The sequence below is a fragment of the Fringilla coelebs genome (genome assembly GCF_963513975.1).
Source record: "Fringilla coelebs genome assembly, chromosome: 13".
In the NCBI taxonomy this organism is placed as follows: domain Eukaryota; kingdom Metazoa; phylum Chordata; class Aves; order Passeriformes; family Fringillidae; genus Fringilla; species Fringilla coelebs.
Genome location: NC_140039.1, coordinates 10,505,415 through 10,523,047, shown reverse-complemented (window position 1 = coordinate 10,523,047; position 17,633 = coordinate 10,505,415). Strand labels below are relative to the sequence as shown.

The 17,633-nt window shown below is 44.9% G+C and overlaps 1 protein-coding gene across 3 annotated transcripts in view; it reads right to left on the bottom strand.

The window, feature by feature from the left end:
* FLNB (filamin B) overlaps window positions 1-17,633 on the bottom strand; it is a 71,017-nt gene that overhangs the window by 5,896 nt on the left and 47,488 nt on the right. For 2 of the 3 annotated variants that reach the window (XM_084214578.1, XM_084214580.1), the window contains exons 26-43: window positions 17,019-17,142; window positions 16,604-16,760; window positions 14,851-15,040; window positions 12,774-13,021; window positions 10,973-11,047; window positions 10,164-10,266; window positions 9,140-9,280; window positions 7,492-7,620; window positions 6,837-7,010; window positions 6,525-6,683; window positions 5,962-6,165; window positions 5,238-5,390; window positions 4,803-4,925; window positions 3,995-4,261; window positions 3,627-3,764; window positions 3,421-3,536; window positions 1,485-1,617; window positions 303-479 (exon numbers count right to left, since the gene is read on the bottom strand). In XM_084214578.1, the coding sequence (XP_084070704.1) occupies window positions 303-479; window positions 1,485-1,617; window positions 3,421-3,536; window positions 3,627-3,764; window positions 3,995-4,261; window positions 4,803-4,925; window positions 5,238-5,390; window positions 5,962-6,165; window positions 6,525-6,683; window positions 6,837-7,010; window positions 7,492-7,620; window positions 9,140-9,280; window positions 10,164-10,266; window positions 10,973-11,047; window positions 12,774-13,021; window positions 14,851-15,040; window positions 16,604-16,760; window positions 17,019-17,142 (2,811 nt within the window). The remainder of the gene's footprint in view (window positions 1-302; window positions 480-1,484; window positions 1,618-3,420; window positions 3,537-3,626; window positions 3,765-3,994; window positions 4,262-4,802; window positions 4,926-5,237; window positions 5,391-5,961; window positions 6,166-6,524; window positions 6,684-6,836; window positions 7,011-7,491; window positions 7,621-9,139; window positions 9,281-10,163; window positions 10,267-10,972; window positions 11,048-12,773; window positions 13,022-14,850; window positions 15,041-16,603; window positions 16,761-17,018; window positions 17,143-17,633) is intronic. The other variant, XM_084214579.1, reaches the window with a different exon arrangement.

Genomic DNA, 17,633 nt, shown 5'->3' with positions numbered 1-17,633 from the left:
CTAAGCTAACCAGCAGAGCTGTAGCCCAGCTGCTAACCAGCAGTTCAGTGAATGCGTGTTGCAGTTGCTGATTTACATAAGTTTTAAGTTTGTTAAGGCTCAGTATAGGCTGCAGACTTGTGAGTGATGGTTATAAGACATGAGGAGCATGCTAGAAAGCAAAATTAGCCTGCACTCAGGTCAGCAGAGAATGTGGGTTAGTTCAGCTGCCTTAGCAGGTGAAGTCATGTAAAAGTATGCCTAGAAATAGGTTCTGTACACCTCAAAGCCCAAGTGCAATCAGTCTGCAAGAGAAGGGTTACCCGTGGTGCCGCTCTCCAGGCCGGATCCGTAGGCACTGACAAGGGCGGGGTTGCCCGCCTGGCCGGGCTCGCCCACGCGCACTTTGAAAGGGCTGCCCACCACGTGGCTGCCGTTGAACTTCACATCGATGGAGTGGACGCCGTTCTCGTGGGGGATGAACCGAACGGCGTATTTATCTGCAACAGAGAGAGAAGGGGCTCTTCTGACAAACCAGAGGCAACCATCCAACCATAAACCACCAATCAGACCCAACACAGGACTGATTAGCAATATGAGCTTCTGAATACCTTTGACATATTTTGGTCCCAGTTTAAGTGAACTCAGCTACATGAGCTGCTAAACTTGTATTTAAGCAGGAAAATGCTGTATTTCTCACAGAAGGTTTTACAGCTTGTGTTTTCACCTTGTTCACTAGGACCTGATCTCAGCTGTCATCTAGTCTGAGGATTATTTGCCTCACTCACGCACTAAACATGAGAACTGAATCACAGCCCAATCTGTCGGCAGCTGAGGGAGAAGAAAAGCAGCTGGTCAGAGCAAGCCAAATCTTACCAGCGAGCTGAGTGTGCTGCTCTGACACCACACCTTTAGCTAATGAAGTAATTTAGCAATTTGCTGATATTTCACATTTTTGATTGCATGTTAACTCAGAGGCGGGACTGATCTCCCCCAGCTGGACAGCTGCTGTTTGTTCATAGTACAGACCATAACTCATACAGACTTCAAGTGAAAAAGAAAAGCTCATTGCTGAAACAGGTGTTGAGCTTTCTGTAGTGTTTGCTTATAGACAGCTTCCTTGACATTTCATGTGAAGGAGTGAGCGTGAGTTAAACATAAACTATTAGTCAACGATCGAAGCATAGCTTTGAGAAATAAACTTCTTCCCTGGTTAAATTCAACAACCACATCATATTTAATTTATTACTAATGTCACTGTACCTTCACTGGCAAGCCAAGACTTAAATACCTCTATCTTACACAAGCTGGGGGTCAGTCAGTCCATGGAAAAACATGGACATAACCCTGACTGAACAGCTCTTGACACCAAAAAGTCCTTTTCCAAGCAGCATGCTCATCCTTGGGACACCCTATTTGTAAGCCAGAGTAACCAAATTCCCTGTGTGGCAGCAAGTGCTTTGGAGGTCATGCAATTGTTCTGATCATCACCAAGCTGTGCTCACCTGGCTCCAGCTCAGACACATGGCACTCTTCGACAGCTCCGGAGGGGCTGTGGACTTTAGCATCGATCTTGCCCTTTGCCCCGTTCAGCCTTATAGCAAAGGATGCTGGCTGATTAACTTTTAATCCAGACTCCTGAGAACGCAACAGTCAGATTATCAAATTCAAACTTTCGCTTCAGACAGCACAAGATTTGTGGCAGGGAAACAACCACTTCAGCATGAGGGTTTTTTGATTTTAACAAAAGGCATAAAGTTGTGACTTGCATTAACTCTCAAATCAGATGCTCTCTCCCTCTTAGGGGGTTGGCTGATTCAGGAATCACCCACGCTGGCTAGGCTGACTTTCCACGGTAACAGACTGTTTTTGGAAGCCAGACAATTGTGCCACATCAAAGAGAGGCAAGTTTACAATACTAGTCACCCATTATCACTGAGGTCAGTCCTTGGTACCCAGGCACTCGATTTAAAGGATGCTTAAGCTATAGCTCCATTTTCAGCCCATTCATTCATTCCAGATTCATTCAGGGAAAAGGCTCTGATAATCCAAATGTCTGAAAGAGTAATATGCATGTTTATATTTGCCACAAGAAGCTGCATTTAGAACATCACCACAAGATGTCTCAAACATAAGAAAGTAATTTAAAACATGAAACCAGATGTTGTTGTGCTGTCAGGCCATTGGTGGAAGGCAAGACAGCTCCACATCTGAGCCACAGTGGTCCTCAACCAGCACTGCACATGCAGATATGCAGCAGTAATATCTGACACTTAACATACTTTACCTCATTTTGTTTTCAACTAAATCCTGAAGAGGGAAATAAATGCAACTGAGTAGAACTGAGGTACAATGTATAAACAAGTCCCTGACGTGGGTTTAGTGGAGGCTGATGCTGCATAATGGACTCTGTTACAGAATACTCAGCTTTATCTGCCTCTCCAGGACTTAATTGAAGTGAGTATTCCTGTCAAAGAGTCTTTAAATGAAACACAAGGCAAACATCAATACCACAGTGACTAATTAACGCCCTTGTAACTCCTAGTTAGAAAAGATACTACCAGATCAGGCTGTCATGGTTCATTTACACAGCCCAGGTGGAGAATTCCTGTAGCCCAGGCAAACTCCTGGGGATCACAGCTGGGACATAAGCAAAAAAAGCTTTAACTGAAGTACTAATCACTACTCAAGGAGAACTGAGGTACAGTATATTTAGACACAGATTCTCAGTCTCACATCCAAGCTTCTGGCTTTGGAGATTTCAGTCAGGCCTTTAATGTTACTTGTATTTTAATGCCTGCAACCACACACATACACAAATTACATGGTGAGGTTACCAGATGAGCCCAGACCAGCTACAAAGCTGTGATTCACTCTGAGGTTCACTACCTTTCATGAATCATCTGAGCTGTGACTGTGGTTTTGTGGCATCAGCCAGAGCAAATCTGTATCCTGACCTCATGGCGGGGCCACCTCTGTCTGCCTGGCCAGGCTGCAGTGATGTCCCAGCCATGCAGCCCTGTGCTACTTCACCCATGGAAATGCAGCTCTTCATGCATGTGCCAAATGAGGAACTTGGTACCAGCACGATCACTGGTGGTTCACCTCTAAATTTCAGTTCTCCTTGTACTTCCCCTAGCTAATGGCATGGGAAACGTGTTAGCTCCTCCAATGCTATTTCTGGAGCCTCTTATTCCTAATTCCCAAGTGTTATCACTTTTAACACACTCAATTGAGCCTTCTGCCTTTGAACTCTGGCTAGCCAGAGTCACCCAGGGGCCAGCTGCCAAAAATCTCTCTGGCTGCAAGCTGAGCTTGACAACAAGCATCAACCAAGACAAGGCTATTAACTTAGAAAAAAGGACAACCATTTTGGTTTTGGAGAACAAGGACGAAATCAGTCTCTGTGGTAAGTTGTAGAGATGTTTCCTTATGTCTCACCTGAAGACTAGTGACAGTGAGCCTGCGAGCATCATCGGAGGGGGCGATGACAGGAACCAGGTAGGGGCTTTCAGGAATGTGCTCATCATTGAACTTTATGGACACCTCATAGTTGCCTGCAGAGAAAAGAGAAGCAGTGAGTGTTCTTAGTTTTTTTGAAAGTCACAATCAGTGCTGTTTCCATGTGATTTGGTCTCAGTACATACCTGGTTCTTGAACTATATATGATGCACCACAAGATCCATCCTTATGGTCATCAAAGGTGATTTCTGCTTTACTTGGGCCTTCTACAGCAATAGACAGTCCTCCAGCTCCAGCTTCCCGTGTCCATATGCTGAACTCAGCTGTCGAAGCACACGAGAGCACACACAAGGGTAAGTTTGCTGCTGCTGGGTCACAGCTTCCTCCTAACAGACTGTAAAGTTCCCCACTTGAGCATATTTGAAGAATGGTAGCTCATCCCATCATCCCAGGAGATACTGCTTAGCAGTTTCAGAGGCTCCTGTTACCAGAACACTGCACTGCAGACCTGCACCCCGCAGATTCTGGAGCCCACTGAGAGTAGAGGACTCACCTGGAACACCTGTCTCGCCACGCTCCAGCCCCGGGCCTCCAGCTCTCACTTTATGGGCTCCTCCCTCGCCCAGTGGCCCCACGGTGAACTGGAAGGGGCTGCCTGGCACTGGCTGCCCTTTGTATTTGACATCCACAGTGTGGACCCCCATTTCTTGTGGCACAAAGCGGACACAGTAGGTGTTTTTGTCACACTCTACAATTTCGGCATCAAAGTTTCTACCAGAGGGACTGGTTACCTGAGCTGTCATATCAGCACAGTCAATTTCTAGCAAGAGAATAAAAAAATGCAGATTAGAAAGTGACAAAAGGTTTTGGAAGCAGGACTGAGCTCAAGTGATTACCCAGTACAAGTAACAGGAAAGGCACACAGCTATTTGCACGCTTCTGAGCAGAAAACCTGGCCAGCTGCAGTTTCCCAGGTACTACAGAGGCAGATGAAGTGGCTGGATAAGTGCAGCCAGCTAAGCCTGGCCTACATGATTCACAGTTTCCAAACAGCAGTACAAACATTTAACAGCCAACATGATCTCAAAACCCTGGAGCTAAAGTGAGCTGTGCAGCCCATTCTCCAGCCTGCTGTACACAGAATAAATTAAGGCCTCACCAGTATTTATTTTTCCATGTGTTGATCATGGTTATGCTTATTTTTAACTGTTTGAAAAGACACATTAGCAGTGTTTCTTCCCTAAGCTATGTTAATATGAGGATGTACTCACAAAACTTAAGTTTGTATTTTCCCTTTCTCAAGTACCCCATGATACACAAGCGCAAGCTGTGGTTTTGGGGATAAGGATGTTGTTGCTTACCTGGGATTTTTAGGTTCAGATCACATATGCTTCCTACTGTTGCAACAGAAGGAGCCCGTCTTGTTCGTGTGATGCTCTCCTTAACCCTTCCTTCACCACTTATCTTCACACTAAATGGGCTGCCTGTAAATATCACAGCAAGTCATTCCTCCTCTGCTTATTACACACATCACTGAGGGCAGAAATGAAAGCTTCCTCTGATTTGTAGGAGATTATGGGGGAACTTTTATGCCCAACTACAGTCAGGCCCAAGTCAAATACATGCATGTAACCAGAACAGTTTTGGATGCTTGCTGCCTGGGGAGAACCTCCTTGAATCTTTGGGCCTTATGGTCCAAGCCAGATCACACAGCCCACCCACAGTTCCAGAGCACTGGGCAGCCAGATAAGACTTTTGTTGTGCTAATCAAAAATTTGCCCAACACTTCTGCTTACCTGGAATATGTTCATCTGCAAATTTAGTGGACACAATGTACACACCAGGTACAGTTGGAAAATAGGACACTTTGCAAGTTCCATCTTCTAGATCTTCAGTTTGGATCTCTACCTTGCTGGGTCCTTCAACTGCCAGTGAGATCCCACCATAACCTACAATATAGATAAGTTAGTCTCAGATTTCCAAAGCTTTACTCTAAAGCTGACATAAAACAGTCCAAAGCCACAGCAGGTGCTAGTTGGTAGGTTTGAATCATAATGGGCCCATGGGAGTTGCACAATGCCTTAATGGCACTTCTGTACTCGTTATCAGTCACAGGCACAGCATGCATTCAGCTCCCAAAATTCTCTGACTATATCCCTTTTTCTTCTAATAATGTTGAAAAGTTATCTACCAAGCTAAAAAGTTATCCAAGGCTCCACATTAAACTAACAGGGAACTATCTTCCTCATTTCCTTCTTGCAATACCAAATGATACTAGAGCCAGCACCACCTCAGTGACAGTCCCTGTTGGTTGTAACAAAGACATGAGCCAGGACCTTACAAAGCATATTCTAAAATAGCACTGTCTGTGGTTAATAACTGACAGCAATGACTGTGCTTAATGGCAGCTGCTGCTGTGCAGCTTGTGACCTGGTGGTCGCATGCTGAGGGAGGCAGTGCTCTTGTGTAGAGTCATATACATCTCATAGCATCTCAGGGTCCCTTTGGGAGGGAACTAACCAGCATCTCTTGTGTCTACAATGAAGTCACACATTTCAAAGGTTCGTCCTTCCACCAAGCCACGTCCAAAAACTCTTGCCCGTCTGGCATCCCCGATCTCAGACTGGACCACCATGATTGTCACAGGGCTGTTTGGTACATGGCTCCCATTTTTCTTGATGCTAACCAGATGTTCTCCTACTTCCCGTGGAATGAATGAGATGCCTACAAAGCAGAGAAATGTGAGAAATTTATTCCGTTTTTATTTGTGTTAGACTTGATGCCTTAATCATACCAAAAAATGAAATACTGAACAGCAGTCTCTTTACTCATGTTGAGGTGCTGCTCTCAAATGGACCACAAGGCCATTCATATATGCTGACAAAATCCACTTCAATTGCAACCTGGCATGTCACATGCAAGCGAAGACAAGAGGCCAGACTTTTCTGTCTTTGGACAACTGTAGCAAACACTATCAACTACTTGGTTCAACAACACTCTTCTGGGAAGGAACACACAAGTCAGTCATTTTGCAAAGCAAAGCAAACTGGAGTAAAGGCTCACAGTAATCTCTCAGATCTTACCAATGTGGTTATTGGGCAGCCTCTTCAGAAGACAAGGCTCATCACGACCAGATGGGGCTTTAATGCTGGCTGTTAGGAGACTGAGATCAGTCTCATTGATATCCAACATGAAGTCAGCAGCAGAACCAAGCTTAACCTGAGACCGTCTTCTGTTATCATCTGAATACACAAAGAGAAATGAGTCACAAAACATTACAAGGTTAAGTGCAGAACAAGTCAGAGGACTTCAAATTCCTGTCACAAACCAGGTTCCCCATGGTATCAGAGGTTAATTTTTAATATGAAGTGCCTCCATAAGTTTAAACTTTATACCTGTGATCTTGGCTGTGAATGGACTGCCTGGGATGTGTTTGTCATTGTATTTTACCAGGATGCTGTAGTTCCCAGGTAGAGTAGGCAGGTACGTGACTGTGCATGTCCCATCTTTGTTATCAATGCAACTGATCTCTGCTTTTGAAGGTCCTTCAATAGCCAAGTCCAGCCCACCTAGAAAAAAAGTAGAGTGGCACTTGTGTAAATCTTTGTGAACACCAGGTTCAAAGATTTGGTCCAAAGAGAAATATCCAGTGCCTGGTACTGAAAATGGAGTTTAAATATATGTTTTCAAAGGACAGCAGCAAAAGCAGCTCAGACCAACCCACTAAGGCCACAGTTCTATTCAGTCTTTAGATTTCCTGAACAGTGATTCCACACTCGGTCATCACCCCCGAGATTTAAGCTGCTTTCAGTTTATTTTTAATTGAACAAATAATTTGCACCCAGTACCACAGGGTACATCTACTGTTCGCAGGAAGGGATAATAAGGCAGTTTTTACTGCAAGTTACAGTCTGATATTTGCTTAAGTCATTTGTGTCACATCACAGAGATCCACAGTTGGACAGAATGAATGTAAATCAAGGCCAATGTGCATTACACTACCAAGAAGTTTCTTGTTTAGGGTAGGATGGGTTTAAAGAACTGACTTACCCTCTCCTGCATCTTCTGTGACAATGGTGAAAGTTGCTGGTTTATTTGCAATCCCATAGATGAGGCCAGGCCCATAAGCAGACACACTGCCGCTGTTGGGGTAATTGACATAGAACTGCAGAGGGCTCTCTAAAGGGGAAAAAAACCAAAAAGAAGCACTTTTAAGGATGAGTGGTCTGGACTACAAGAACTGATACCCATGTTCCTGCATGCCCTTCTCATTACGTGGTATCTGAAAAACCTTACTGCGACTGTAATGCACTTAAAACCAAATAAGCCTCCGTTTCCATCCTCAAAAGACACTTTTCCACAATTTGTGCCACATTCAGTCATGGAAGAGTAAGTGTTACCAGAGATAAGCTTAAATGATGTTGTAAAGGGTCTTGTTCACTGCAAGTTTATTTTTAGCACATTAAATCAGAACATGACTCAGAAGCAGGCTTTCAGTCCAGGCACTGATTCTGAATTTTGGTAGCACAGAATTAGGAACTAGCACAGCACATTGTCTGACTCAATGAACCTGAACTAGCAAATTTGAAGGGTATCCAAGAATGTATTTGCCAGCCTCAGATTAGCTAAGCTAGTGCACAAGAACAAAAAGCACAGTAACTAACAACCAATAATGGTTTCAAAAAAAGGCACAGATAGCTCTTCAGTCCAAAGTTAGATTTTGCAGCTGAAACAGTAAAAAATTTGATTCATGACAACCTTCAAGAAAGAAACATTGTGGCACATTATCTTTCTACGGCAGCACAGGGTAATGGTCTTAGTGAACCAATACAGCAGACAGGTCAGCACCTATGGAGGTGTGATATCCATAAAGTGCTGAGGAGACTGAAGCAGCACCACACATCACATCACTGAGCTCCCCCCTTCAGCCTCAGTTAGGCTGTGTTTCTGTACAAACAGAACCAGCAGTCCCTCTCAGGCAGTGCTGAAGGTATTTTGTCTCATATCTACACATCCCTCTACAGGTTTGCCCCTTTCTGCCCAGCCCCCAAAGCCAGCATGCCTGGAGAACCACAGGGCAGCCACAGCCTCCAGGCGGGGCAGTGCTTCCACTGAGGAGCTGGTGAAGCAAGGACAAAAGAGAAATGGAATGAAATGCAGTGGTTTCTGTTTGTTAAGAAGCAGCCAGAAAGAAAGAAAGATTACAGCATAATATGCATGTGTGTTTTATTTTATTGCAATCAGATGGAAACAGTAACTATAGTATTTCAACCAATCAGTTCTCCCCACAATTTTAAGATTTTTTGCCAATGCAGTTTTAAGGATAAACACACACTGTAACCAGTAGTTTTGTTGAGCACCATGGCAGTAAATTTCAACCTGAAAAATTAGTAGTTAGAAAATTGTATGTTTCTTCTTCATAATAAAATGCCACAAAACCTAGTTTCCCCAAAACCAAAATCCATTTTAAGCCTGGCTGGTACTATTAAACCACAATGGAAGCTCATATGTGCTGGCACTTACTCCTTTGCTTTAGTTCTTTCTGGACTGCTTGCAGAGAAAGGGCAGCTGAATGACAGAACATCCCAGGCAGATCTTCCCATGGCATGTATGACTTAGCTACAGAACCTCAGCAGGAACCAGATGCATCAGCAGGACTCTGCACTCAGATTTGCATTGCCTGCTTTGTCAGACTTACCTGGGATGTGATTTCCCATGTATTTTATGTGCATTTCATGCAGCCCAACTTCAGTAGGAGCATATTTCACTGTTACTGTGCCATCTTTATTATCCACGATATCTGGTGTATCCATCTTTCCAGAGGGCATGTGTACTTCACCTACAAAAGGCCACCATGGGAGTTACAGAAGGAGAAGCTGCCTGCTTCCCCTCTCCCACCCACAGAGAATTGTCTAGCCATTTTAAATTGTTAAATTCCTTACCCACAGGCACAAATAGGAGACTAATGGAACACTAACCAGACATGTTTTCTACTTAAGCTACATGAATACAAGGCAGTGGTAGACATCTGGCAAACAGTCCTGTGACCTTACAAACTCTACAGGCAGGGCTGTTTGCTGCAGCCACGGAGCTTTTCACAACAAGCTGCATAAAAAGCACTGATCTACCTCGCAGCAAGATGCTCCCTCTTCTGCTGCACTTTTGAAAAAGAAAGTTTGACTGTTCCTTCAAGCTGGAACAGGCCAGGGCTTGGGTTGGGATTGCTGAGCTAGAGGGCAGAGGGGACACAGGCCTTGTGTGCAGGAGCTTAGTGCAACCAGGGTGCTACTGGAGCGATGCTCTCAGCTGCCAGACCTGTAGAAGAGGGGTCACCTGCTTTGGAGAAGGTATGTGTAACAGGATTGCAGAATTAACTGCTTTATAGCATCTGCAGAAAAGAAATAATGGAGCTTATCAAGGATTCATGTAGCTGCTCCAGAAGGGAAAAAGCATCAATGGGCCCTATAGTGCAGTAGCTCACAGCCTAGCACTAAGGCCACAGCAACACACCAAGAATCCCCTCACTTAACTCAAACCATTGAAGGGGCATATCCCTACTCATCCTCAGTGGGTGCCACTCAATGTGAAATTAAACAGCTACATTGCTGGCAGGATACAAACCTCCCACACACACTGTGGTCTAGACCACCCAGTCTGTTAGCTGCAAATGGATAAACACACTAACAAAAGGCATGAATCTCCCCGAGTGGCACTCCAGGTACCTGTTATTTCTCCTTTCCTTACAGCAAATGGGATAACCATATCAAAGGGCCTGAACCCCATGCCATTCATGTCTCCAACAGGAACATAAGCTTCTTCTGTAACCTAAAGCAAGCAAAAAGATGGGTCACATCAAAAAGGCTGGTAGAGCCAAATGAGCACTGAGCAACTCCACTGCAAGCACAAGCAGAAGAGAGTGTGCAGTGATTATTGCAGCCAGCCAAGGACTGGGCTCCACCAGAGCAGTGTCCGGCCAAGCTCTCCTTTACAACACCACACCGCAGAGCAGAGCAAATCAAACACGGCGCGGATGGAAGACATGCTGGAAAAAAGGAAGAGATAAAAATGGAACACAAAGGGATGGAAGACAATGTAGTGCACACAAGACCCAAAGTGGCTCCATCTGAAAGGATTTAGTTGCTTAAGGCCTGGAAGAGAAAGTGATTTTTAAATGGGGCAGAATGATTGCAACACAAAATGGACAAAAGAAACAAGTTTCACAATGCGACTCTGAACTCAAGACACTGTGATTTTACTGGGAAAACAAAGCAGTGCACTCAGGGTGCTTTTGCCAACAGCAGACATTTCAGAAGTGGAAGCTGTGGGTGCAATGATCCTCTTCATGTTTACATGAGTTTATTTGGAGACTCCCTTCAAGCAGCAAAGAAAAAACAAGGTCTGGATCCCAAGAACAATTGATGAAACAGAAAGAATGAACACAATGACCAGAGCGATCAAGCAGTCCCAAGAAGCAGGCTGTCATCTGAAATGGAACACAGATGGGGAGCTGAAAAATGTAAAAATTGTGTACCCAAGGGCGGAATCCGGGGGGGGAAGTGCCCACTGGCTCCTGCGACTGTGCGGCGACATCATCTGCATCTACAGCCTGGGCAGGGGTAGAGGCAGGTTAGTTGTTAATAGATTTTATTCTGGCATGGAGGCATTCCCACCTTCCATAGCTCAGAACACACTGCTCCTTCCAGTTCAACACCTTCCTCCCACTATGTAGCCCTCCCAGCCCTCTTGCCATAGGCAAAGACCTGGATCCAGTCAGGGAAGCTGGGAAACTGCCCTTATCCACGGGCACTCGAGGAAGCCACCAGTGGCACAGCAAAGGGACAAAGCCAGTACATGCCATTGTTGCATGCTCGGGAGGGAAGTGGAAAGCTGTGCCGGAACACAGGTGGAATTGAACATCAGAGTTGCTTTCTTATGGGACTGATGCAGGGAGGGAAGGTTTAAGCCCAAGATGAGAGTCCCTGAGTACTGTGCAGCACGATATGCCAGCAGGGAGGCAGGGGGGCCAGCTGCTGTGGGAAGGCTGCTCAGGTTCATGCACTTGGGTGAATGACCCAGCCCACATCCAGCCATAGCAGCAAAGCCTTTCTTCTGATTCACAGCTAGAACTGCGTTGTCAAGGCACCAAATGTGTTTTCCTCTGGCGCAGCCACTCTTCTCACCAAGTGTGCCAAGAGCACGACTTACAAATTCCCATCTCTCCCATTACCCCAACACAAGTGGCTGGGACTGACACCCACACAGGCTCAGCCATCCCAGCCCCTCCTGCCCCACTGAAAACCACCCTAATGAAATAACCCACTGGAAACTTCTGCATGGATGGACTCCACTGAGAAAACCAATGCAAAACAGAAATGCTGCTGTTCCAGTGTTCTCTGTCCCCAGCTGAGAGACCCAAGTCAAACACATAATGTATCAGTCAGCTAGGAAGTGGGAATTTTGGCTGGCCAGGATTGGGCTCCCTGACCTTTAGAGGCATTTCCTGTGGTGAACCTTGAGCAGTGACCGAGGGAGTCATTTCTCTCAAGGAAATCTTCAGACACCCATAGCACTCTGCCAGGATGACAGGTAGGAAGAGCCAGAGTTGCTGGCCCCAGGGACCCGCCCACAAGCCCCACCTGGACTCAGTACAAGCACAGTCCTGTGATTTCAGGGACCAAGATGCACCAGAGGCTGCTTGGGATGAGATTACAAGACTGAGAATTGCTTTGCCAACACAGAGAGATGTTCTTCACAAGAAGGGCTTCTGTAAGCCCTGAGAGGCACTTGGTCTGCTTCTCAGGGGACTGGGGTATTGTTAGCTAAATGTGGAATACTGCACATAGGAAGGAAAGTCATTAGAAGGAGGGAGAATTCGGCTATAACAGTTTAACTAGCACTTACAAATAATTTTTAAGTGTGAGCTAACAGTCTGCTTCCATGGGATCTGTCAGCAGACTGTTCCTTATTTTGGGATCATCTTAAAAAGTGAGAGACAGAGAAGGCAGAGCACTGTATCTGACAACGGCCAACACAGTTAGTTGTAGAAGCCGATTACAACCACCCTTACATCATTTAGGAAAAGAACTACAGGGTCAGGAAATGAAAAACAAATTTCTTCCAAAAAGCCAAGTCTTCATCCTCTGATGGTTTCTATCCCACTTCATTTAACCATTTTGCCTGCTCAAAATAAGCTCTGCAAGGAACAAGGATCCATTAGCGCCTGCTAGCCTAATAAATATCTGAACATTTACACACAGAGTTAACCTACTGCTAAATAAAACACGGCAGCAGGGATCTGAGTGGGATGTACTTCTGGAGCAGTACTGGCTTACCATGACAGTGAAAGGACTGTTGGGAATGTCCACCCCACCAAAGCGGACATAAATCACGTAGGTTCCTGGTTTGGCAGCGGTGTAGAAGATATCGTAAGTCCCGTCCTCATTTTCAACAACATCTGCTTCAGCCTCTGTCCCATCTGGCGTGAGGACGGTACACGTCACTTTTCCCTTCCCTGCTGATTTGGCGTCTACCACAAAACCAACCTCCTCACCAGTCTTCACAGTGGGTGCAATTCCAGGACCTACAAAGCAATTTTAGTTACAGGAAGTGTTCACAGGACAGTTTTCCCAGGCAGACCGCCTGTGAGGTGCCTGGGGAGCATAGCACCAAGGCACTGGTCCCAGGGAGCCACAGATGTGGTTTTGGGAGCAGATGTACAACAAGGGACATTTGTAAAACTGGTCAGCACAGTGGTATGCTAGAGCTGGCTACCAGTTCTCCTTCTCCTCTGCAATCAGAGAGGCTGGATGGGAAGAGAGAGGAAAAAAGCTAAGTTTGAAGAAAGCAAAGCCTTAACCCATTCTCTTATCATCCTACTCCTTTATGCAGAGCCAAAGGCACTTTCTTCTGCCAGCAACTCGGCTGCCCTGCTTTAACATAAACCTCTCTGTGTAAGCAGCTATAAAAGGGCACAGTAGCAGCCATGGCTACACTTTCTCCACCATTATCCACACAAGATTGTCCACTGTTCTGCCACACATCCCAAAAAAAGAACACCATGCAACAATGCCAAAATTGAAGCAATCAGATCTAGCTTGAAGAACACTGTGTTTAAATAAGAACTATTATGTCTTATTTCCAGTAGTACATATTGAGTACTCCTGCTTCTGACCCTCACTTGTTACCAGATAAATGGCTCATTTTCAACTGGCAACGAACCTGCTGGTTTAATACATTGGCAGTATTCCAGCACCTACTCCTACAGTGATTGCATTTCGGCTTTACAGCACTGAATCAGAAGCACTTCTTGGAAATGGGAAATTTTAGCTGGCATCTGGCAGTAATCTCCATCTCAGTTACTTTGAATAGTTAGTGACTTGAGTTACTTTGAAGAGTATCAGATTTACCCATTAAGGCATCTTTTAAATAAATTTTGATGATATCTCTTATTTTTTTTGATTATATCTTTTTTTTCTCCCATTGTGTCAGGAATGTATTTCTGTTTAAAACAATTTGATAGCAGCCAGCTCATGGACAGGCTTCAGGTGCACTCTAACTACACAATGCCCAGGTCCAGCACAATGCCCACACACTCTCACAGGTCTACAACAACAGATTAAGTTTCCCAGGTTCAGTTTGGCCTTCCCTACTTTATTTATTTATTCTACAATCAAGGGACTTAATGTTCAGTGCTATTCTTGTAACTAGTTCCTGCCACTTCTGCTCCCGGCCACAGCCTCCTGGGAGGTGGGAGCACGCCACAGTGACCACCCAAAACCATGTGATAAACACCTGCCCTTAAAACCTGTGTGCTCCTACAGCAAAAAATCTGGAGAGCCCTACACCAAAGCAATGATTTTTTGAGTCATAGTAATATCTTTAGGTTCTCTTCTTCCCAAAATCCTGTTCAGACCCAGCCCAATCTTGACCACACAGAAAAGCAGCAGAAACTTCCACTGATAAAACCTAGCCTGAACAGGCTTTGCACATGACCAGCTATTTACACCCTCAGAATTAATTCTGTTGTAGCTTGCAATGAAAAGCTTCTTGGAATGCTCACTGCGCAAGGAACAAGATGCAGTGGTCACAGACATATGCATTATTTTTAAATCAACCTCACTTAAGTTCTCAGCTAGATTTACTGATGCCAAAATAAGCAACAGACAGTTGCATCTGGCTGTTTATAACAGCCCAGGCAGTCTGACAGATTTTGCTAGAGGCTGCAAGAGATCCCTGCTCACCCACAGGATGGACACTTCTTTATCTTTAGGAACACCCCTTCTGTAAGAGCAGCCAGACTACACAAGTCTCAAGCACGTCTTCTACACCCATCACATCTACTGTAGCATGCTCAGAAGGCAGCTTTACATCCAGAACAAACAACAGCAAAGAGAGGAGTCAAACACTCACCTGTGGCCAAACACTTGCTGGCATCCCCAGCTGGAGATGCCCGGATCCTGTAGGGAGAGGCCGGGATATCATCTCCACCATACTTAACGCCAATCGTATAGCGGCCCGTTTTGTCAGGGACATAGGTGACCGTGTAAGTGCCATCCTTGTTGTCATGAATGTCCACTCTCTTGGGTTTGCCCTCTTGGTCCTGAGGAATGCAAACCAGAAGATTTAAGCACTATGAAGGTTTTTGAATTTCCTTAGCTGGACATCAAATCTGTTCAAAACCACACTTGGGTGGTCTCAAACAGATACAAACCTGCAGCTTTTTGAAGTTTCAAGATATTTTGCTCAAAGACTTTGTAACAAGGACACAGTATTAGGAGCAGAAAGATATCAGACCACTACAAAATAAACAGTGCTATCATTAACTACTCTTTGGTTGATATAAGAATGTTTATAAGACCAGCAAGCCATTTTAATGAACTTTATATTAATTGTAGGAAGTTCAGGCTTCACTGTTAAACTGCTGTTGGAAATTAAGAACACTTCCCTGTTCCCTGAGGCACAAATGGGCAGTCACACTGTGCAGCTCTGTCCTGAGTAAGCACTGGGTAGCCTTGGGCAGCTGCTTCCTGAAACGTGTGAGGGCAGGGGAAGCTGCTGTCTGACAGCTACTGGAGTCTGCTGTCAACCCTTCTGCACGAGGCATCCAGCTGCTGGCACACTGCAAAGTCTACAGTTAAAAGCAGGTCTCTGCAGCCCCTTCAACTACCATTTCTCATCAGCTGCAAAGCACAAAGCATTTTAGGGAATCACATGTTGATTCAATTTTGTAATTTATGACTTAATGCTGCCTGGGGTACAGCATAAGCTGCAAAGGACTTGAGATTTTAGGTATAGCACAAAAGAGCTTACTTCTTTCAGGAAGGCTTGTGAAACATTTGACATTCAACAGCTCAGAATAAGAAGCAAACAAAAGCTGCCAGAAGGATCACCTAATGCACTTCTACCATACAGGACTTGTGGAACTTGATCTTCAAAGCCCCAACCAGGCTGGGAGCTCTGATAAGCATTTTGGATCCTTTAAGAGACACTTGCACACCAGAATTAATGGCAACTGCTTTGCTGCACCTGAGCAGGCATTGAGACAGGACAGGAGCAAGAATGCAGAAAGGCAAGTACAACCAGGCATACCATGACCTAGGCATGCCAGCGCTCAGCTATGTGCTTTATGGTCCACTAACCAGACATCTTTTTGCTGAGGCCACAGAGTCCAGGCACCAGAAACTTTGGAAAGAGTAGTAACAAAGATAAATCAAAACATTCCTGCAGTATCTCCTTAAGCAGCTTATGACTTCTGGCAGCCTTGAGGGAGATGTGTGATCTAATTTATCGTAACACGATGCTCACAGCAGTTGTTATCTCATGGCCTTGCTGAACACTGCTAGAAGACTGCCACCATTTCAAATGCCAGTATTTTCATAATCTTACAAGAAATTACTTATCTCATTTTGAGCATTTGCAGAGTGTAAGGTTAGGCAAGAGCCAAACAGAGCATTATCTGATGACTCTGGGACAGAAGCTTCACAAAAGGACTCTCAAGAGCTTCACAAATGCAGAGTGAAGACTTTCCTGTACCAGACCTTAGCGTCCAGTCAGTCTCCAGGACACTGGATACGTTAGGATAAAGCTGCAGACACTTATGAAAGGAGAGATTCATGCCCACCTAGAAAACATGTTCCCTGTCCTGCTTGGTTTTGTTACTTACCGTGATCTGTACAGCCAGAAGTCCCTGCCCAGCATCCTTGGTATCCACAGCGAACTCCACAGGCAGGCTGGCTAGAATGCCATAAGAACTGAGCCCTGGACCACTCGCTGTCACCTTACTGGCATCATATGTAGGAAGCACTTTCACCTTGAAGGGACTTAAAGAGAAAACCATTATTTTCCCTCCTCCCAGGTCAATGGCTGATAGCTGCTGCAGTACACGCTATACAGCCCTCTTACACTGTCTGCTGCAGGTGCAGTGGGCTCAAAACACCACTGAACCCCGAAGTCGTGCAAGGAGCTGCACCAATTAAGTAAAACAGACCACAGCCAGTCTGTAAATGGTGCTTATGTGCTGGGAGATTCCACTGGATTGTTAAATCTTCAGTTCTGCAAAGTTTCTCTTATCACCTTACCTTCGAGGAATCTCTTCATCAGCATATTTGACAGTGATCATGTAGGGTCCCTCCTGCATAGGGGTGTACACCACCGTGTGGGTGCCATCTCCATTGTCTACCACATTAACAGGTCCCACAACTCCTAAAAAGGCAATACATTTTTTTTCTCAGATATGCTATTAAAATAGTAATTTGCTGCACAAAGCTACAAGATGGGCTGCTCATTTATAACAAATTTCAATTTTATTTTTTTTTTAATGAAAGCAACAGGCATGGATTAATGATCAGTTTCCCTTATTTTATATTCAAAGCCATTGACTTGAGATAGATATTTTTTTTTATCCACTGCTCTCTGGGCTGCCATCTTCTTGCTGTAAACAAAAGCTAGCATGAAAAAACTGGGGAAAGATCTGCCTTTTGGTAAAGTCTAGGTCAAGAGCAATTGCTAAAGGTGCATTGAAGATCTTTCAAGACAGAAAATGAGTAATGCTTATAATTGTCTGTACTGTCATTTACAAGATTACTTCATCTTAGTGCACAGAATTGAGCTCTAAAGCCAGTTGATGTATAGCATTCACCAGCTGAGTCTTTCACAATCCGGTGTTTAGAAAGGCAGGCTTGCTGCCTAGGCAA